The sequence below is a fragment of the Emys orbicularis genome, chromosome 3 (assembly GCF_028017835.1).
Source record: "Emys orbicularis isolate rEmyOrb1 chromosome 3, rEmyOrb1.hap1, whole genome shotgun sequence".
NCBI classification, from domain to species: Eukaryota; Metazoa; Chordata; order Testudines; family Emydidae; genus Emys; species Emys orbicularis.
The window spans coordinates 132,813,585-132,835,924 of record NC_088685.1 but is presented as its reverse complement, the minus strand read 5'-3'; the positions used below and the strand labels follow the sequence as shown (position 1 = coordinate 132,835,924).

Here is a 22,340-nt window from a genome sequence, read left to right as displayed (position 1 = left end):
GAGTGGATGGAAGACAGAGCTACCACTACCTACTACTCTCTCCAGCTGCCTCATTCAATCCCAGATTAAATGGTTATTCTCAGAAAGGAATTCAGTAGTGTGCAAAGGAGAAAGTGGGCTCTTGGACTCAGAAAGGATGCAGTCAAAACTTGTGATGGGGAAGCATGAAGGTTCACTAGTCTGGGAAGATTTAGGCCCTTCCAAACAGATTGTAATCCAGGTAGGGATATTAATCATTCGGTCAAGAAAGCACTATCAGTATTATTCAAGCCATGGTAAAGACCCAAGGAGCACAGGTCAGGCCAAAAGGAAAGGTCAGAAATTGATTCAGTCTGGTCCTGCACCTTATGAAGAGACAGTAACCCATTTCAGTACAAGTATAGCCTAGACATCTCACAGGGACTCACTAGACTTGTTGGAACATCAAACTATAGGATTGCTAGTGTTATCTGATGAGAGAAAGGCATAAGAAATATTTAGACTACTGAGAGACAAGCAGGGTTACTGAACTGAAGATCAGGGACAGAGAAATGCCTTTGCAAAGTAGGCACTCTTTCCTCACTATTAATAACACTAGCAAGAGTAGGGCATTCCTTAGAGTTCTCTTTTTTCTGCTGACGATGCAAGCCAAAGCTGGAGGTTCAAGCTCCGCTTCTCCCTCTATCTCCCATATTGAGGAAAAAAACAGGTAATGAGTTATGGCCTGAGGTAGGGGTTGCCCTCCACCCTTTAAGAAAGAAGAGTGTTTGGATTCTGCTACATCTGTAATGGGAGAGAGAGGAGGATAAAGCAAAAGTCAAGAGAAGACTGGGACCCAGGAAGCAGAATTTAATTTGAGAGGAAGAATACAGAGGTCTGAGCACAACATTGTCCCTGAAGAGCTGGAAACAGCTAATGTATCTGGCCCTACAAGGCAGTTACTGAGCTACATCAGAGTTTCAGCCAAACCTGTACTTACATACCCCAGAGAAAACGTCAGACTGCTGGGCTCCATTCTGTGGAATGGGAAATGGTAGGAGTTGCCGAGAGAGAGAGAGAAAGAACACTATCATCCTGTGCACTGAGAGCTTTAAACATCAGTAATTCTTTCTGTAAAATATTTTTAGAAAGTTCTTTTTCTAATTTTTTTTCTTTTTGAGTAACACTGAAAAACAGGGTTAGAAATAAAAGTAGCAGGACTAAACAAGGATTCCGCTTCCCATAAAGGAAGATGGGAGCATGGCTACATATTTGCGAGCGTACACACACTCTCCATCCATGACTGACAGTGATTTTGCCACATGTCTCTCTCCTTCCTTCATTGCTTCGTGGTAGGTGGAGCTGTAATGCTTGCTATACAGAATCTTGTTTTATGGTATGAAGGAGGAGGAACGTACAACAATGATTTGAATTTTTCAAGTTTGAACCTTTTTCTGAAACTGCAGTTACCTTTCAGCTTCTTAGGTATTTTGACACCTGTGTCTTTAACCTTTCCAAGCTGAAACATTTCCTCTAAATACTACTAATGGATGATGGTTACAAAGTAGGAAACACAGATTGCCTAGTACTGTGCAATTACAGCTGGCAGTACTGCCTTCTGGGAGTAGCATTTGTGGAAAATACATCAATGACAATGGGTTTAATCTTAGGTATATGAAGTAGGTAGTTTAATTTGGGAATTAAAAACTAGAATGAAAAGTTATCTTTTGGGACCTATTTATCTCTCGCCAAAATAAAGATAATGTAAAACATTAGATTCAGAAAAAAGAAGGGGGTGAAAAAAAATCATGAGAGATGATCATTTGTTTTTAATGAGTGGAAAAATAAACAAAAGCTCTACTAGAATTAAAAACAAAACAGTCAAAGTGTTAGACATTACATAGTATGTACACACTGAACACGGTCAGCTATAATAGTTCACGAACAGCCTACATATTTTAGCACAATTCCTAATGCAAACAAGATTAGGCAAAAACTTCATACCTGATTAGATTGATGTGGTTATTAAAGCCTCTACTAAGACTTCGAGCTGGCATTTGGTCTAACCAAAGCACGGGCTGGTCTGGATCAGCTATCCTACAAAGAAATACCCTGTTAAAATTTGTGCACCTAAAGAAGTCTTATTACAGGTCATATTTTAAATCAAGAAAATATCAGTTATGAAAATTTCTAATGTTCCATCTTAAACATAACTGCCAACCTGTGCTGCCATCTGATGTAACCTATAGCTCTGAGAAGCTGGTTCATGCATCAATGCCTTTAAGCAAAGCTTGAATTCAGAGATCATAAAACAAGGTGCGGATTTTTTTTTTTTTACTGAAATGTGTATCAGCTTCTGTAACAGGAAGAAAGCAGTTAATAAAATTCTCACTAATGCAGCTAGACAGTTTGAAATAGTTAACTCTTTGCTAGCAGAGTAAATTGCTGCAATGTATCCTGCAATCTTTCATAGCTCTTTTTTAACTACCTAATACAAAAGGGAAAACAAGAATATTTTCAGGAATAAAACTTTCTGTGGGTTCATTTTAACACATGCTCTAACCTAGCAACTTGTATTCTCCTCTGGTATCCGAGAACCACTTCCCATAAGAAAAAGAGGGCAGTAACTTCACTTCCCTATCTTTTCTCATGTAGGGCTGCTAAAATGGGGGCACTAGCTCAAGTCCTCCATTTATCCAAAGAACAGGTGGAGCACAGGTGGTGGGAGGTCAAGCTTCCCCAATATTGCCCGACAGGTATGCTTCAAATATTATTTGGGGGTAGATTTACATTTAAGAACAGTAACAGATTACTGCTACTGATTAGCTTGTTGCACCTAATAATTGTGCACACCGCCTGTCTAGGATAAAAACCTTTTCATATTATTGTTGCTACATCCCCCCTCTCCCACTTGTTTCATCCATGTTATATATCTTGTCTTTTAGACTAACTTCTCTTGGATAGGTACTGTCTTTTTACTTCATGTCTGTACAGAGTCTAGCACAATGGGGTCCTGACTTGGTTAAGGCCTCTAGGCAATACTTTAGTATAAAGAACAGTTACAAACATACATGGTTCTTCAGGATGTATTGTCCACATGACTTCCAACTTTTGGAGAGCATGCGCATGAGACTGGATTCTTCTAGCCAGCAATATCAATTGGGGTCAAGTCAATGCCCTAGATGTCCTCATGCGTCCCTCCCCATTGTCTCTCAGTTCTTTAGCCAGAGTCTGTAGTAGTACTTGATGAGCATCCTCAGTGCTATGGAAAACTAAAAAGCAGAACTCTGTACTGGTAGTGATGGACTCACTGATAGATGGTCCAGTGTTTAGGGAAGTAGCCTAGGAATTAGGGGACCTAAATTTAACTCCCTGCTTTGCCAGATTACCTGTGTGATCTTGGGCAAGCCAATTAGTCTCTCTGTGCCTTGGTTCGTTGTCTGTAAAATGGAGATAATAGCACTTCCCTACCTCATGTGCGTGTTGTGAGGATAAATACATTAAAGACTGACATGTTCAGACACTACAGCGATGAGGGGGCCACAGTGGTCATTTAGTGAGATGTTTCTACCAGGAATCTGAGGTATATCTAGCGGGCTGGATGAATGGATGTATGGAAACAGGCATTTTGCATGTCGAGAGCTGCAAACCAGCCTTGAGGATCTAACAAGAAAATTATGGAGGCCAAATGAACATCCAGAATTTGAAAGAGCAAATGAAGTTGTTGGCATGTTGAAAATCCAGGATGGGTCACCAACTAATGGTTCTTTGGAATGAGAAAGTAACGGGAATAAAAATGTCTGCCCCTAAATTCTAAGGGCACTTCCTCCACTGCTTCCAGTTGTAGGACCCACTGGTCCAAGATGATTCTAGCCCAACCTTCCTGGAAATAAAAGAGGCAGTTGCCATGTTGATGTGGAAAGGGCAGGGAGGGGTCTAAAGTATCCTCTGATGGTTCTACCAAGCTTTTGAAATTGACTGGTGGAAGCCTCAGATTGAGGGGCAGCAGAAGACCAGACAGAGGGCCATCTCCAGTGGACTCTCTCTCTTCCTCTGTAGCTCTGAAGTCCTCTGTGGCTGATGACAATATTGGACAGAGAAGTGCTGTCTGAATAAGGGTTCTGACTTTTTTACTTTCTTTTTGGGGCAGAAAAAAAGAGGCCCAGAGAGTACAGAGTTAGGAGTGGAGGGCCAAAGTTTGTTGCCCTCAAATGGTAAGTCCTTGCTTGTTGTCTAGAACTCCCTGGGATTCCCCAGGTAGTGAAGCTATGATGACCTTTCTCATTGCTATTGCATTAGCCATAGTATGCACTGCAGTGTGAACAGCACATGGAGGGGTTCCAGGAGGGATGTTCCCTATGACTCCCAGGTCTCTTTCTGTTACTCTCAAGGAATCTTCTTTAGAATGTCTTCCCAATTCCCACTGTGCTACCCAGGAAGTTGAGAGCAGATGGGTGGGAGATGAGTCCCTACCATGTTCAGAGGTGGAGGAGGAAGAGTAGTAGTAATATACTTCCTCCAAGGGAAGGGGCCATTCTACTGGGACTGCCCTGCCTCTGAAGGAGAGGTCAGTACCAGGAATACCTCCTTAGCCTGATATTCTGGTAACTCTGAAGCTGGTGGTTTGGACATCACCACCGTCAAGCTCTTAAGGAAAGGTGACTCCAGCACCAAATCCATTTGGCACCATGTATGCTTTAGTACCAAGATAGCTGGTAGCAAGGTAGCAGGTACTGCTGGACACTGTTTCAAGGCAACCAAGACTGAGGTGGAAGGTACCAGGCTTCTAGTTCTGATGCACTTGGTGCCAAGACTCTGTTCCAAGGTGCTCAGTGGTAAGGTTGATACCAAGAGAAGTGCAGTCAACATATTTAGTAGGTACCACTTCTGCTCGCTTAGTGGTCAGTATCTGGGAAGCAGAAGGGGCCTTAACAAGCTTCTGGCTCTTAGATGGAGCGCAACACAAATCAGAAACATGACGACTCTTGTGCCTCAACTTACTAGGCACCAGAGATGGTGACCTGTGCTTTGCTCATCCCTAAAACCATATTCTTTCCTGCCCACCAGAGGACGTCAATGCCAGAATAATGGCAGACAAATGGGGCCTTTGAGTAGATGTGGCCTAAAAACTCGGACTGAAATCTCAGCTCATCAGGGCACTAATGGAGCAAGACTTACAGATGTCTGAGGCTGGGCAGTAGCTTTCCTCTCTGAGTCAGAGGAGGCTTGTATCAATTTCTGAAGGAGGAACTGCTTCCAGCAGGCTGCTCTAGCTCTAAGTGCATGCACAGAAGGAGCAACATACAGAACATCACCCAGGGATGGGTCTCTCTCCTAGGCAGAGTCAGGGCCGTTTCCAATGTTTTTGCTGCCCCAAACAGTGAAAGGGGGTGGGGGGGGGAGGAGAGAAGAGGCGCGATCGGCACTTCTACCGCCGCTGCTTCATTCTTCGGCGGCAATTTGGTGGCAGCTCCTTCCCTCCGAGAGGGACTGAGGGACCCGCCGCCGAATTGCCGCTGAAGAGCCAGACGTGCCGCCCCTCTCCATTGGCCGCCCCAAGCACCTGCTTGCGGCGCTGGTGCCTGGAGCCGGCCCTGGGCAGAGTAGGCACTGAGAGTACTCATGATTCATAGACATCAAAGCATCACACAAGGGATAAGCAATGAATTCTGGTGATTTAGCTTCTGCCGTGTTGCTAGCAACCCTTTATTTTACCAACTATAATCCCAATTCACACTAGCAACGCACAGAGCAAAGAGTGGACATTACAAGGGTTTCATTTCGCTGTCACAGGCAGTAAGAAGGAACTGAGGGACAGTTGGGCCCTCTGCCCTCAGGTGTGTTTGTGGGGTGGGGTGGGCGGCTTACAGCCATCTACAGCACAGGCATGGCCCTAACAGACACTAAGAACTAAAAGAATCCAATCACACACACATGTGCCAAGAGTGACATCCATGGGCCAATCACTCAAAAAAGAATGAAATAGTTGATTCTCATTTATATCTCTGCTGAGACTGTCACTAAGGGTGCTAATTATTGTGCCTTGACCAAAAGTTTCTGAGAAATGGACATCAGTTGGACTGCATTTGAAACAGTAATCTAGAACAAAGTTCTTCAAACTGAATTGCAACTCCCAGGAAGGGGCAGTATGTTGGAGGAAGCGGTGAAAAAAAATGTAAGATTTTTGTAAATAACTCAATAGATGTAGTGTATAAATTTTGTTAACAATTTTTACAACAAAAATAGTCTTACTATTCAAGTTATTTTTACCTTATTGAGAACAAGTAAAATTGAAAGCAGAGGCTAGAAAGATGGTTAGATTCAGGCTCCCATTTAAAAACAATGCATGCCATCACAAGAGATCAACTTGTTTTTATTCTTCCTTGCAAAGTTCAGAAAAAAAGCCCAGAAATTTCTTTATAAAAAGGAACTTTAAAGCATGCTCTGCATACCAAATCTTTTTGATTCCTACAGTTAACTCAGTAGTGGTCATACTATTTAATGGACTTCCCTCCCCAAATGGATTAACTGATGGAAAAAAATACAATGCAAGAGGCCTTTGCATGTGAAGAAAGTCTAAACTACTTTACAATAACCAACCTCTATTCTGCTAGCTGAATTTGTATCCCACTACCCTCTGTCTCCTTTAAAACACTTATTTATTTTAGCTTTTCAAATTCATCTTGTGAAAAAGTGCAGTGCCTCTAATCTCTGCCAAGCGCAGACCAAGGAGACCTCAACCTGCATGAGTATTCCTCCTTTGGATGAAGAGTTGTTAAACAACCCTTTATGAAAATCCCTGCAAACACTGCACAGTGGACCAGCCCATAAGTGAGGATGCAGTTAAAGCAGTAGGGGCTAAGATTCCAAAGAGATCTGCCTCCACATCTAGTACAAAGCCTGCAGTTGTTCAGTCTGTCTTAAATTCCACTAACAGGAACTTGCATCAATATCACAAGATAAGGCTTAGTAGCTCTCTTCTCTTAAGCATTACCTTCGCCATTTCACAGCAATGTCAAACATATCTCTCCACTGCATCAATCTGGTTTTCCCATTCATTCGAACTTTTGAGTTTGCCCATGTCCGCTGCACAGCTTGCATTACTTCCAAAGCAGCCAGCCCCATTGCTGAACAACAAAGAATATATAGAACCAATTAGTCCACTCAGAGACTTTCCATTTTATAGGGGGGAACTGAAGCAGCCAAGTTAAGAGACCTGTTCAAGGGAACAGAAGTAGCTAGTGTTAATGCTGGTATTAAGACCCAGTAGCTCATGGCTTCCAGTCCAGAGCTAGACCATGATGCCTCAGAAAATATGTACCTATTAAGATACAAAGTGTGGTTATCTGTAAATTTTACATCTACACATTTTTGTAGAATACATTTCAGATGAATGGAAATGAAAAAGGTTTTACAACTGCATATCACTTTAAGAGTATATTTTTTACTTAAACCGCTGCAGCTGCATCACTGTAGGTAATGCACCTCCCGTATAACTGGTAGCTAGGTCTACGGAAGAATTCTTCATCGACCTAGTGCTGTCTACATCAGGAGTCAGTTGGCAAAGCTACGTCCTTCAGGGATGTGGATTTTGCACATCCCTGAGACGTCATTATGCCGATATAAGTACCCAGTGTAAAACAACCTTAAGTTTATTAGCTCAAAGTGCTATCAAAGCAAGCATCGACATTTTTAGTTTCCATTCCCAGGTGGAGAGTCCCCCCGCATACCTCTGTGTATTCTCTTATTTGGAAGGAATCCTGGTGTCTCATATTGCATCAGTGAACCCAGACGATCAGCCACACATACAAGTTCTTGCACTTCAGGTTTATAGCTTTCAAAATTCTGAAATAGCACATCCCTTGAAGAAAAAAAGTTCACAAAGTAAATATCAACCACCATCTGCCATGATGGCTCCTGAAAACAGCTTTAAAACAATCTGTATTTGTGGTGGTCAGTAACACAAGCCCAGAAAAGAATTAAAAGCAGTACCAAAAAACACACGTGTTGTAGATACACACACAAACCAAACGAGGTGAAATTCTGACCCCAATGAAGTCAATAGCAAAACTCATTCATCTCAATAGGAACAGTATTTTACCATCAGACTTAATTATTGCAAAAGGCTTTATAGTGAGTCACCTCCTCAGTGTATATTAATCCTGAATTTCATAGGGATCAGAGCTATGGCATGAAAGAAAATATGAGGAGTAACAGACTAGGGGTCTGATTCTGTAATTCCTTCTCTAAAACTCCGACTGAAGTCAGTAGATGTTTTGCATGCATAAGAAATGCAGGTTTGAGCCCATACCTACAAAATGACAAGTTTCTAAGCCATGTTGTGTGAAATGACCATAAAACTGAAGGCTAGTTTTCAGAGAGAGAGAAAATCTCATGTGGGGAAAAGGTCTACTTCCCTGATAGTTAAACTTTTAAATCCTAATCTGATAAAGCCTTTGCTTTGGTGACTGATTACCACCACTCTAGAGGTGGAGTGTAAGACACAATTTCATTCAGTCAGAGTTACAATTAATATATCTAATGTCCGAGTAACTGAGAAATTATAACCTTTAAAAAATAAAAAAAAATCAAATACTCAACAGTAAGAAAACTCCAAATTGAGGTTTCTGCACTAAGGATGGATGTCCAGATGGAAGTCTATCCTGAGTTTCTCTAGAACTAAAGTGATCTATAATCTAATTACTAATCCAGTTCCAAGACAAAATAAAGAACAAAACAGTTAACATGGCTGTATAACCTGAGTTATCTTTACTGAATTACGTGGAACTAGAGAAGATCATTTTGACCAAGTTCTGATTCCACCTCTTTTTTACTGAGCTAAATCAAGCATTTGCAGCCCCTCTGAATTTGAAAAGTGCCCAACATTTTCTGTGGGCTTCAGGCAGTGTTAAACATTTGTGATAAATTAATCCTCAGATGCCATTTTTTGAAAAAATCCTACCAGGAATGCTCTAAATGGTCTGTCTAAAAACCACTCACTTTATATGTGGCTGCAATCCTGGCTGTTCTTCATAGTCTTCTATTAAAAAGGGAAGGTTTTTGGCCCAATGGTCCTTAAAGTTTCCAGGAAGATCTGTATCTACATTATATTCAGTAAGAGGGGTATCAAGATGGGCATGCAAATATCGAGAATATTCTGCGGAGGTAAAGAAAAACAATACAAATAAGTGTTATTTTTGTTCTCGGCCAACAGTTACTTACCCCCAAAGAAGAATTTAAAACAGGAGTATATATTTGTTAAGATATTTAAGATAAATACCTTACTAAATTAATCAATGTTAAACTTGATCCTAGCTAAACAGTTAAAAGTCTAGGCCAGTTAAGTGGTACGATAGTTACTTTTACTACTAAACCAAGACCCAAGTTTGATTTCTGGTCCTGGCTTTTAACTCTGAACAAACAAGCGCCAAGACACCTATGAAGACAGCTCACTCAACTCAGCACTCAGGTGAATACATACATCTTACTTAAAATAGTTTTCCATAAGTGACTCTTACACTTAGGCAATTTTAGTCCTATGTCAAAGGACATTTTCCCCCCAACCGTAACTTACCTCGGAGGTATTTCACTTTTAGGTACTCTGGGCTAGCCTTCTGGCCTGGTAGTGGATCATTTAACATAACCTTGGTCTGAGCTTTTATGCCCTCATAAAACTGCCCCATTGCAACATGACTGAGACCTTTCATATACTGGCATACTTCATTATATGGCTCTAGCTGAAGACATCTCTAGAAGATTAAAGAAACAAGTCAATAAATAAAAAAAAAATTAACCTGGGTATCTTGGAACTGTCTAATATACATTACTAAGCTCTTTAGTCACAAGGCTGACACCAGGGAATGGTCTTTTACTTTCAAAAGTTGTCAGCAACTGTTTTCCCAATGACTTTTCTTCAACTGATGTTAAAAACAATTTAATTAATTGCTAGCTAAGATGGAGAAAATATTTTCATCACCATTACACAAAATGTAACAGTGTTCGTGAAACTTGATCTTGATCACACTTTCGGTAACCAAGTGATTTTGTTGAAGCTACACTCGCAGCTAAACAGTTTTCAGCACCAGATGAGAGGCTAGAAGGAACCCACTGTTGACAAGCATTGGCATAACATGTCATTTCCTAGTGCAAACCGACCCTAAAAATAGGAGACATTTTTCTTAAGATGCAACTTTATACAATGTATCCACCATCAGTTCTTCTCTTCCACCAAGCATCATAGCTCTGAAATTCACGCACTGCACTACCATTACCTGACAGTCAATTCTGTACTACATCATGATAGTTTTAGCATAATGCTAGACAATTGGATACTTTAGAATTTGGTACCCGAAAACAAAATTCTCTGACCACATGGATGTATTAAACACTCGAGTTATCTGCATCTCTTCACACAGCATTTGCTATTTAAACTGTTTTTTAAAATACAACAAGATCTACAAATTGAGTCACAAAACAGGGACACATGGTAATTTACATAAAGATATACAATGTTCTAAATAAACAAAAAGGAAAGTGTGCTTGTTAAGATAGGGAAGTAGGGATTCTTAGACTTGGCTCTGTTCCTTGCTCTGCCGATGACTCACTGAGAGACTTTGGGCAAGTCATTTAACATCTGTGCCTTAGTTTCTGGATCTGCAAAATTAGAATATAATTTATCTACCTCATGGACAGGCACGTGTTTTTACAATTTCAGATGGATCACTCTACACAAAAGTGTTAGCTGTTATTGTTCGTGATGGAGAAAACTCAAAAGATTAAGATCCAAAAATTCAGATGCTTATCTGAACCTTGAGATTACAAAATTGGCTACCTGTCTTATGAGAACAGCCCTCCAACCCCTTATGGAATTTCAAAACTTTGGGTACCACTTCTGACCAAATTACTGAATAAAATCAATCTGAGCATTTCAAAACCTTATAAAATACCATTTAAGAGTCTAGTATTAACAATTGGTAAGTCTGGGGGAAAATGTCTCAGTTCCCTCCCATGCCTGAACTGGTTCATCATTCACGAATTGTAAAACTAAAAATCATGCTTACAAAACAGAGATTGTATACAGAATTGTATTTTACTTGTAATACAAATTTTCATTCATATTCAGAATGTGGAACGTAACATTATTGTATTTCATTTTAATTGTAATTTGATAAGTATTAGGTTTAATTAAAAAATATCAATCCTTAATCTAGTACACATCTCTAAGGTCTACCTGTGCTTACCTTAAAATTCTTCAGTGCCTCATCTAGGCTACCATGATGGTAAAGCATCATTCCTCTGAGCTGTAACGTCTGAACGTGATTTTGATTTAGCAACAAAGCCTTCTGGAAGCTCTCTGTGGCAGCATCAAAGTTACCAAGTTCCCTAGGTAATTCCATAAAGTCATAAGTGAGGAACATAAAAAGCAATGGTGAACATACAAACCTACCTTTTTACCAAATAATTTTAATGCAATCCAAATGAAGATATTAAGAAAAGATATGATCTAGCTAAGGCTGATTTTTTTTAAATCACATTAGGGACAATTTCTTTGAGTAAGATAAGAGTTCTGCAACTTCTTCAGCAGTGACAACCAAACTGTTGTTCACAATTCTTCACCTAAAGGATCTACTCTTGGATACAGAATCCCACTAGACCCTGGATTCACACAATTCTCTGTGGGCATTAACCATTGACTATGAAACTTTATGCATTTCCTGGACAGTTCTTCCTCAGAATCGACAAGAATGAAAGCCTCCTACAATGAGCACCCTTGAATAAGATACAATTGAAGACGTCCAGCTGATATCTCCACCCCCCACCCCCAAGCTATTTATAGGATTCAGAAGTGTAAGTAAATTTTATGTTTTTCAGAAGCTGCCATTTGAAAAAACATGTGCCAATTTTCAGTTAGTGGCCAAACTGATCATTACATTTAGAATTATTTAATTTCAGAAGTAGATACAGCCAATAGAACATGATCTAGTTTTAAAAATTAAATTAAATTAATATCCTTTTGATAAAACTGGCATGTAAAACCAAAGATTCTGAATTCAGTTTACAGTATCCAATTTTAATATATTAAATGAGTTCCAATCAACCACACACATTTAAGATAGCAGCATTAAAAATAAAGAATCAAAGCACATGCAGTTACCAAGCAGAAGAACTAATTTATATTTTTAAAGCTGGTTCATTAACTGATTAATGTTCATATTCAAAAGCCTTTTCAAAAGCAGATGATCTGAAAAAAGATACATTCTATTTCAACCACAAGTTATTGAATTTGATGCAGGAGTTACTGGGTGATATTTTAAAATTTGTGTTATGTAGGGAGTCAGATTAGATCATCACAATGAACCCCTTCTGTCCTTAAAAAAATTCTATGAATTTATGATTTTATCGTTAGCTTAAAAGGTGATCTACAAATAATGTTTGAAAAACGTTGGCAAATAAAGCTTTGTTTTCCAAATGACTTGAGAGAGACATTTTGGCATGTTTTTAATATTTGCTAAACTTTAAATTAGCAGACCTGAATAAGAAATGAAACAACACTCCTGCATACCCATGACTGCCAGCTCCTGTTCAGTTGCATATCCCAACACCCATTTTGCTAACAGTTGCCAAAACCCCCACTGACAGAGCCTGCCTATATTAGAAAAGAAAGCAATAGTTGTGCTGAAAAACCTCCTAAAGAATAAAAAGGTTACTTTTCAAGAAGTTAATATCGTGTATCTTAATGGATACAGATTTACACATGCACTACTGGGGAAAATAAAACAGGACTTGCCTTACAGGCAGGCTCCAGCACTCAGCCATGGTGGGTATGATGTTACCAGGAAAGTGCATGATTAGATGTGCACCAAGGCACTGGTGATTGCATTGGGTCTGTGCTTGGCAAGAAAGACAAAAGGAGGTAAGTTTGAACTTAATGTGCTGAAATACTACTCTACCATGTCTATTTTGAGACATCCACTACATAACCTTAATAGGCTATTTTTTTTTAAATATGCTATTATAAGGTTGCTTGTGCAATTGTTAATTCTGCCCCCTTGTGCATACAGTCTTTAACTGCATGATAACCATACTTTTTTCCCCCTGCAGGATCTCTGCCTTTTTTATTCAGGGACAGGATGAATGGCGCTCAGGGAATGAAACAAGAGTGCACAATGAAGGAGGCTTTTTTCTGAAGAATCCTAGCCACATTTGTTACAGAAGTTGGAAGATGTGTAATGAATGAGGCAGGGGACTGTAGGAAAAGAAAGAAGCGTCTCATGGTGAAGACAGTTGAAGGCCATCCTGGAGAACTGGATTCTATCCCTACTCTACCATAGAGTTCCTATGGCCTGGTCTACACTAGGCGTTTATGTCGAATTTAGCGCCGTTACATCGAATTAACCCTGCACCCGTCCACACCACGAGGCTATTTAGTTCGACATAGAGGTCTCTTAAATTCGACTTCTGTACTCCTCCCCAACGAGGGGAGTAGAGCTAAATTCGACATGGCCATATCGAATTAGGCTTGGTGTGGATGGAAATCGACGCTAATAGCTCCGGGAGCTATCCCACAGTGCACCACTCTGTTGACGCTCTGGACAGCAGTCCGAGCTCGGATGCTCTGACCAGCCACACAGGAAAAGCCCCGGGAAAATTTGAATTCCTTTTCCTGTCTGGCCAGTTTGAATCTCATTTCCTGTTTGGACATCGTGGCGAGCTCAGCAGCACTGGCAACGATGCAGAACTCTCCAGCAGTGATGGCCGTGCAATCCCAGAATAGAAAGAGGGCCCCAGCATGGACTGATCGGGAAGTCTTGGATCTCATCGCTGTGTGGGGCGATGAGTCCGTGCTTTCCGAGCTGCGCTCCAAAAGACGGAACGCAAAGATCTATGAGAAGATCTCTAAAGCCATGGCAGAGAGAGGATACAGCCGGGATGCAACGCAGTGCCGCGTGAAAATCAAGGAGCTGAGACAAGGCTACCAGAAGACCAAAGAGGCAAACGGACGCTCCGGATCCCAGCCCCACAGATCCCGTTTCTACGAGGCACTGCATTCCATCCTTGGTGCGGCCGCCACCACTACCCCACCACTGACCGTGGACTCTGAGGATGGGATATTGTCCACGGCCGGTTCCTCGGACATGTTAGCGGACAGGGAAGATGAGGAAGGAGAGGAGGAGGACGAGGCAGTCGACAGCGCTTACCAAGCTGATTTCCCCGACAGCCAGGAGCTCTTCATCACCCTTACAGAGATCCCCTACCAACCCTCCCCAGCATGTAACCCGGACACAGATTCAGGGGAAGGATCAAGCGGTAAGTGCTTTAAACATCTAAACATTTATTTTTTACAAAACTGGAATATTAATAATAACAACAATGTGTGCTTCATGATTTCTTTACCCTGGGCGCTTAAGTAATCAGTTCCAACTATTTAAAAAAAATCAAACAGTGTCCGGTTGTGCATGATTCTGCTGCCCAAGCTGCTCCACTCTTTAGTCCCTGCCACTGCAGCTATATTAAAATCAGGTCTATATGTCCAGGGATAGAGCAATAATCCTCCACGGACATCTCAACGAAGCTCTCCTGCAGGTAATGGGAAAGCCTGTTCATCAGGTTCCTGGGGAGAGCGGCCTTCTTGGGTCCTCCGAAGTAGGAGATGTTCCCGCGCCAGGAGACAAGCAAGTACTCCGGGATCATTGCCTTGCACAGCATGGCGGCATAGGGGGCCCTGGTCTTTGCAGGCTTTCTCGAAGCATCCTTTCCTTCTCGCTGTCCGAGATCCTCATGAGAGTTATGTCGCTCATGATGACCTGCTTTGAATTAGGTAGGGGACTGTTAGTATTGGGACTGCTTGCAAGTTCCTTTACAGAACTGTAACCGCTGGTTTACAGCCACGCGGTGGGGGCGGGAGAGGGGCAGCATACAGGGATCTTTCCCTGGGACATCCGCGAGGGGGTGGGACAGGGCCAGAGTTCCTGCTTGGCCGATTGCTGGCAGCAGAGACTGGCATTGCTTTCAATGTGAAAGGAGGCCAGTGGTACTCCTAAAGTTTTAAGCAGCCACAAGTCTACGGCTTACCATGTTTGCCTGCTACAGAGATTACGGTGTCCTGCCCCGCTTCCCAGATCGGCAGTGCAAAACCCCAGGCACTGAAGGCGAGGTCCGAAAATTCGACCTTGTCCTGAGTGCGCATGTGATAGGTGTGGTGCATGGTCTTGTTCACAGAGAAAGACTATGTTCTTTGTTCACAACTACATTTCTGTTTCGGAGGAATTCACTACCTTTTCCTCATTCCCACAGCCACATCTGCGACTGTCTCCCAACCCAGCCTGGCATCACACTCCCAGAGGCTAGCGCACATTAGGTGGAGGAAGAAGAAGACGCGAGAGGACATGTTCTCAGAACTAATGGGCTGCTCCCGAGCCCAGGCAGCACAGCAGAACCAGTGGAGGGAGAATTTGTCCCAAATGCACCGGACACACATGGAACGTGAGGAGAGGTGGCGGCAGGAAGACCAGCAGGCGACTCAAACGCTGCTTGGACTTCTGAGGGAGCAAACGGACACGCTCCGGCGCCTTGTTGATGTTCTGCAGGAACGGAGGCAGGAGGACAGAGCCCCGCTGCAGTCTATCAGTAACCGCACTCCCCCGCCACCAAGTCCCATACCCCCCTCGCCCAAAGTCCAAAGAAGGAGGGGCGGCAGAGTCCGTGAAAACTCTCACTCCACCCCTGCAGACTGCTCAAGCACCAGAAGGCTGTCATTCCCCAAAATTTGAAAAGTCCTTTCCTGCCCGCCTCACCCAAGCCCCCGTCCAAGTTTCACCCCCCAGTTTCATGTGTGGTTCTTAATAAAAAATACGTTTCTGTTCAGTACTGTTTCAGTCATGTTCTTTTGAGGGAGAGTCTGTCTGAAGGGGGGGAAGGGGCTTGGTAATTGGTCAGGACAGTCACCTTTAGCAGGGTACAGAGGCGGGGGCAGGTCCAGCAGCAGGGCACATACACAGTGCAGTGACTAGTTACCCTGGTCAGTCTGGGAGGTGGTTTTCATGTTCTGTGCGTGGTGGGGGGGGTTGCTCTGTGACTTTGTGGCGGGGGAGGGCAGTTACAGATCTTATGCAGCGGTCCTTGTCCTGGATCACAGAGCCACGCAGCAGGGGATCTGTAACCCTCCTCCCCCTGCCATAAAGTCACATAGCCCCCACATACACGCAGTCCCGCTCAGGAGGGCTGGCAGGCTCCGTTGAAACAACCAGTCCGCCACTGCGAATCCTGTCATTCCTGGAGTTTAGAAGGATCATTTGCATCAGTACACTACACCCGCTCCCCACCACAGTCTGCGTCCCAGGTTTAAAACATTCCCGCGAAAACAGTACTAAAGACAACGGTGTTCATTAACAAAATAAAACTGATTTTATTTTTTTGGAAGGGGGTGGAGGGGGTCTGTAACTGGAGAGGATAGTCAACATTAACTGGGTAAAGAAACGGGGGCAGGTTCAGCTTCTCTGTACAGAAACTTAAAAGTCACTGGTTACCCTGCTCACTGTGGAACCTAGCTTTCAAAGCCTCCCGGATGCACAGCGCGTCCCGCTGGGCTCTTCTAATCGCCCGGCTGTCTGGCTGGGCGTAATCAGATGCCAGGCTATTTGCCTCAACCTCCCACCCCGCCATAAAGGTCTCCCCCTTGCTCTCACACAGATTGTGGAGCACACAGCAAGCTGCTATAACAATGGGGATATTGGTTTCGCTGAGATCACAGCGAGTCAGTAAGCTTCTCCATCTCCCCTTGAGACGGCCAAAAGCACACTCCACCACCATTCTGCACTTGCTCAGGCGGTAGTTGAACAGTTCTTTTTCAGTGTCCAGGGTGCCAGTGTAGGGCTTCATGAGCCAGGGCATTAGCGGGTAGGCTGGGTCCCCAAGGATCACTGTAGGCATCTCCACATCCCCAAGAGTTATTTTGTGGTCCGAGAAGTAAATACCTTCCTGCAGCCGTCTAAACAGACCAGAGTTCCTGAAGACGCAAGCGTCATGAACCTTGCCCGGCCATCCGACGTTGATGTTTGTAAAACGTCCCCGATGGTCCACCAGTGCTTGCAGCACCATGGAAAAGTAGCCCTTTCTGTTAATGTACTGGCTGGCCTGGTGCTCCGGTCCCAGGATAGGGATGTGAGTTCCATCTATAGCCCCACCGCAGTTTGGGAATCCCATCGCGGCGAAGCCATCTATGATGACCTCCACGTTTCCCAGGGTCACTACCTTTGAGAGCAGTACCTTAACGATTGCGTTGGCTACTTGCATCACAACAACCCCCACAGTAGATTTGCCCACGCCAAACTGGTTCGCGACAGACCGGTAGCTGTCCGGCGTTGCAAGCTTCCAGAGGGCTATGGCCACTCGCTTCTGGACAGTCAGGGCTGCTCGCATCCGGGTGTCCTTGCGCTTCAGGGCAGGGGACAGCAACTCACAAAGTTCAAGGAAAGTCACCTTCCGCATGCGAAAGTTTCGCAGCCACTGGGATTCGTCCCAGACCTGCAGCACTATGCGGTCCCACCAGTCCGTGCTTGTTTCCCGTGCCCAGAATCGCCGTTCCACAACATCCACATGACCCATTGTCACCGTGATGTCCTCGGAGCTGGGTCCCGTGCTTTCTGACAGGCCTGTGCTACTCTCAGACTTCAGGCCCTCACCACGGTGCCGTAGCCTCCTCGCCTGGTTTATCTGCATCTGCCTCTGGGAAAGGTGGATGATAACCTGCGAGGCGTTGACAACGGCCACAACTGCAGCGATGGTCGCAGCGGGATCCATGCTCGCAGTGCTGTGGCGTCCGCGCTGTCACTGACCCGAAAAGTGCGCGAACTGATTCCCCGCCGGCGCTTTCAGGGAGGGAGGGAGGGCGGTAGTGACAGACGGATGACGACAATTACCCGAAAGCACCCTCGACACATTTTTTTTTTACCCAGAAGGCATTGGCGGCTCGACCCAGAATTCCAATGGGCAGCGGGGACTGCGGGAACTGTGGGATAGCTGCCCACAGTGCACCGCTTCCAATGTCGACGCTTTCCCCGTTAGTGTGGACTCACAAAGTCGAATTACTGTCCTTAGTGTGGACACACACATTCGAATTTGCAATATCGATTCCACATATTCGATTTAAGTGAAATCGAAATACCCTCGTAGTGTAGACATACCCTAAGTGACTCTGAAGAAATCACTTAAACCAAGCTTTTCAGAGGTGGTCACTAATTGTGTGTTCCTCATTTTCTGGGTTCCCAACTTGAGGTGCTGGGGTCTGATTTGTAGCAGTGCTAAGCATTAATAAATGTAAATGAAGTCAATGGGATCTGTGTTATGAACATTTAAAGGGCTATAAAATGTTTAATATTCCAGTGTCACCAACTCTTGCAATTTCCTCACAAGTAACACAATTTTGGCTAGGGGTTGAACCAGACTCACAATGATGCAAGAAGCTCCATCCCTCTCTTGAATTTCAACTCTGCCTGGTGCAAGGGCCCCCCCACACCCTGTTATTGGCTACCTATCTCCTGGGAAACAGCTATAGGAGCAGGCAGATCTCTCTCTGCTCCACTCACATGAGCAGAGAGAAGGGAGAGGGAGCAGTCGACACCATTCTCACAGGAGGGAACACACAGCCCAGCAGTGCAAGGATGCTCTGCTTCCTCCTCCCTGCTGTGAAAGATGGATCAATCTTCCCTCTGCTCCTCCCCCTCTCTATCCCTGCAACACAAGGACTGGGAAGGGAAAGAGCCCCTGGACCTGCCCCCACTACAGGCAGCGAAGACTCATGAGCCTGCAGGCGCAGTAGATGTGGGAGATGGGAGAGGACAGAACTGATGCGAGGGCTGAATAATGAATTGCTGGGCTTGGGGGCGGGGGAGCTGGTCAGATGGAGGGACAATTAATTAGAATTTTGGGATTAGAGAGATGCTGGAAGCTCTGCACCATCAGGGACACAGTAAAAGCTCCTGTCGTGGTGGCCAAAATCACCTTACTCAAATCAGGGAGAGCTGGCAATGCTAACTGTCACACCCACACATTGGGCAGAGTGTTAAAAAACGACAGATCAAAATCACAACATAATCTTTTTAAAAATAATCACATGATTTTGGGGGGTTTGACTCATGATTTTTGAACCTTTGGGGTTGGCAATACTGAATTATCTGAAAAAGTCTGGCCCTAGGATCCTTTAACTGGGTACCCAAACATAGGAGACATTTGACAATTTTTGCTTCCATTTTCCATGTATAGAACAGGAATAAAAGGGTTGTTGTGAAGATCAATGAATTCATGTCTGTGAAGCATCCATACTACAGTGATGAGTGTCACAGAAAACCCATGAGGAATTAATAATTGCATACTCAGTGCAAGGTTTAGATGCTGTGGTAAATAAGACATAGGCAAATAACACACTGAATGATAAGGATAAAAACTTGTGAATAGGTGCACAGTGCATCCTGTGCACAAAATGAGGCAGGGGTCCTGTAGGAAAAAATAGTAGGTGATCATGGAATTCAAGACTATATTATAATGTGTATTGCCAGGGGCCCAAATTAAGATTACACAGGCAACAATTTATATTGCAGTAGCACCAAATCACACAATGTAGGTGTTTTCCAAACATAATAGTCCAAAATATAAAAGAAAAAACTGACGAAGTACAGAGGGTTGTGGGGAAGAGAGGGAATACAATATACCGGCATAGCAGTCAGGATGATGACTGGTTTATGTATTATTAATTTTTTTAAATATATAACCTATCCACAACTGCTTTTCTACCTAGTTATTATCTGTAGATCACCTTTTTAAAGGCATATAAATTCAAAGCCTTAATAAACAAAGTGAAGTTCTCTTCTCGTCATTTCAATATCATTATTAAAAGCAAAACTAAAGAATGACCCATTACCTAACTCCTGAATAAGAGTGCAATTTAAATACATTAGGTTTTTCAAAAGGAATTTATTTTGCTGATACTTAAAGCAAAAAACAACAGGTTGGTTTTTAAAAATAATTACTTCCCAGTTTTAGTGTAAGTATTTAGATTGCAAACACTTAAGGGCAGAGACCCTGTGTTTATATTAATTTATATAGCATCTATCACACTTATGGCGCTATATAATTAAGTCAAAACTTAAACATGCAAAAACCACTCATTGCTGTCTAAATATTATGATTTCAGAAACCATCTAGCAAGTTCTCATTATGAGAATAAAATATTCAACTGTGGTTCATAATGTTTACCCCACTTTATACAATATCACTTGGGGATATGTTTCAACTATGGTACTGATAGAAGCCAAAAATCAGGTAAATGAGGGCCTAAGGGGTATGTCTACATGGCAATTGGAAGTGTGATTGCAGCTCGGGTAGATAGACTCGTGTTAGCTTTAATATAGCTAGCAAGGCTAAAATAGCAGTGAAGACGTGGCGGCATGGACTGTACAAGCTCTCCTGGGTACATGTTTGCATTGCTAGCTCATGCCGGGGCCCCCCAACACCACATCTTCACTGCTATTTTTAGCGGTGCTAGCTAGATTAAAGCTAGCAGGGGTATGCCTACCCAAGCTGCAATCACACCTCTGACTGCAGTGTAGATATACCTTAAGAGACCTGTTTACTTTGGATTTATACTAAAACCTCTTTGCCTTTGTTTCATTTATATTGAGCTCAACCCTGAAGTCCATGCTATCGATAACTATCAACAATAACACATCAAAATATAGAGAAACAAATCTGTGATTAAAGACTATTGTGTTATTTTTATTGATATGTAGTGTTGAAAGTGTGGTAGAGGCTTTAAGCCAGTGGTATTAAAAAGCTATTTCTGAATGTGCTTACCTATAGGCCTGTCCCAGACTCTTATATGCATCTATGAAATCAGCTTTCTGCTTCAGGGCTTCTTTGAATGATTCAATAGCTTCCTACATAAAACACAAGTAGGCATCATGATTAGCTGTCATTAATTATCCCTGTCTAAAGTTAAATTCAATAACTTTAAATTTAAAGTAATTCAGTAATTACTAAGGATTTTGTGCTGTTATGTAAGACCTGTGGAAGGTTTGACCAAGGCATTATACATTACAAAATCCAAAAGTGTACAAGTAAAATATTACAGTAGTTTGTGCTACAAATCACACAATAAAAAAGTGCTATAATCCTTTTTATGGCTATAATAAGCTATGAAGTAAGCAACTCCCCCAATACCACATGGAGCGAGGGACAGAACTCTCTTCTGCTGAGATTCAGTCCAATGTCTTAACTACAAGGCCATCCTTTCTTCCTCCAGATCCCCGCCTCGCTCACAACACCCCTTTTAACTTTTACACACAGACTCACTTCACAGCCCTGCCCCTCTTATTGTTCTGATGTATTCAAGTGGCTACAGATTCGTGCTCAAAGCCCTACAGAGGGAATTAATTCCTTGTCTATACTTAAAAGTGGTCTGCCAGGATAGATATACCAGTATATTGCCCTCATGGAGATACAGCTTATACTGGCAAAAGAGTTCTTCTGCTGGTATAGTTTAAACTAATTGCCCAGATGGAATAAGTTACATTGGCAAAATATTTTTTTGCTGGTATAACTGCATCTACAGTAGGATTTTTGCTGGCAGAGCCATGTTAGTTGGAGTTCAAATTACTTTATATGGTCCAGACTTCATTAACCTAAACCTCAGACTCATAGCTCATTAACTAGGACTCAAATTAATTCTCTTGATACTTCTTAATTTAATGCTTTACTAAATGACAAACAACACAGGTAGGACTTCATTCAGTAGAAGAACTGAAGGCCCACTAAGCCTTTAGGCAAAGATGGGATTTAAACAAATGAATATATGTGTTCTGATTTAGAGAACAGGTAAATGACAAAACTGGCAAATTACAGTATTTCAATTCTAGTTTGAGTGTGTTAAGAATTCAGTTACTGCACTAATTACAATCAAACATCCACTCCAGGATCTAATCTTATCAAGTCTGAAATTCATCAGGGTGGGTTTAGATCACAATTTAGATAGAAGTGCACCAATGATAACCCAGGGTGCCGTAGGAAGTGGTGGCAGTGATTCAGTAGGTAGCACATTTCTCTCAAGTCAGCACTACACTGGGGATCTAGTTCACTACCAAGGGCCACTGTGCTACTTTCAGATAAGATTTACAATAGACAGCCTGACAACTAAAGGTCCTTAACCTGCTCTTTCCTGATTTTTGATTGAAAGTTCAGGAATGGAAAAAGTATAGGGGAAAACAAGCAGCAGCTGGGAGATGGATTGGGAGGGAGGAACCCTGAGAAAAAAGCACCAGCAGCTCCCCCCACTCCAGTAAGTTAGGAACAGAACCGGTATTGCCAACCTCAAACATTCAAAAATCTGAGTC

The 22,340-nt window shown here is 42.8% G+C and overlaps 1 protein-coding gene across 1 annotated transcript in view; it reads right to left on the bottom strand.

Annotated features, from left to right (window-relative positions):
* TTC13 (tetratricopeptide repeat domain 13) overlaps positions 1-22,340 on the bottom strand; it is a 74,304-nt gene that overhangs the window by 20,679 nt on the left and 31,285 nt on the right. The window contains exons 9-15 of the mRNA XM_065400656.1: positions 20,806-20,888; positions 11,199-11,340; positions 9,533-9,707; positions 8,959-9,115; positions 7,689-7,819; positions 6,953-7,085; positions 1,963-2,055 (exon numbers count right to left, since the gene is read on the bottom strand). Coding sequence (XP_065256728.1) covers positions 1,963-2,055; positions 6,953-7,085; positions 7,689-7,819; positions 8,959-9,115; positions 9,533-9,707; positions 11,199-11,340; positions 20,806-20,888 — 914 coding nt within the window. The remainder of the gene's footprint in view (positions 1-1,962; positions 2,056-6,952; positions 7,086-7,688; positions 7,820-8,958; positions 9,116-9,532; positions 9,708-11,198; positions 11,341-20,805; positions 20,889-22,340) is intronic.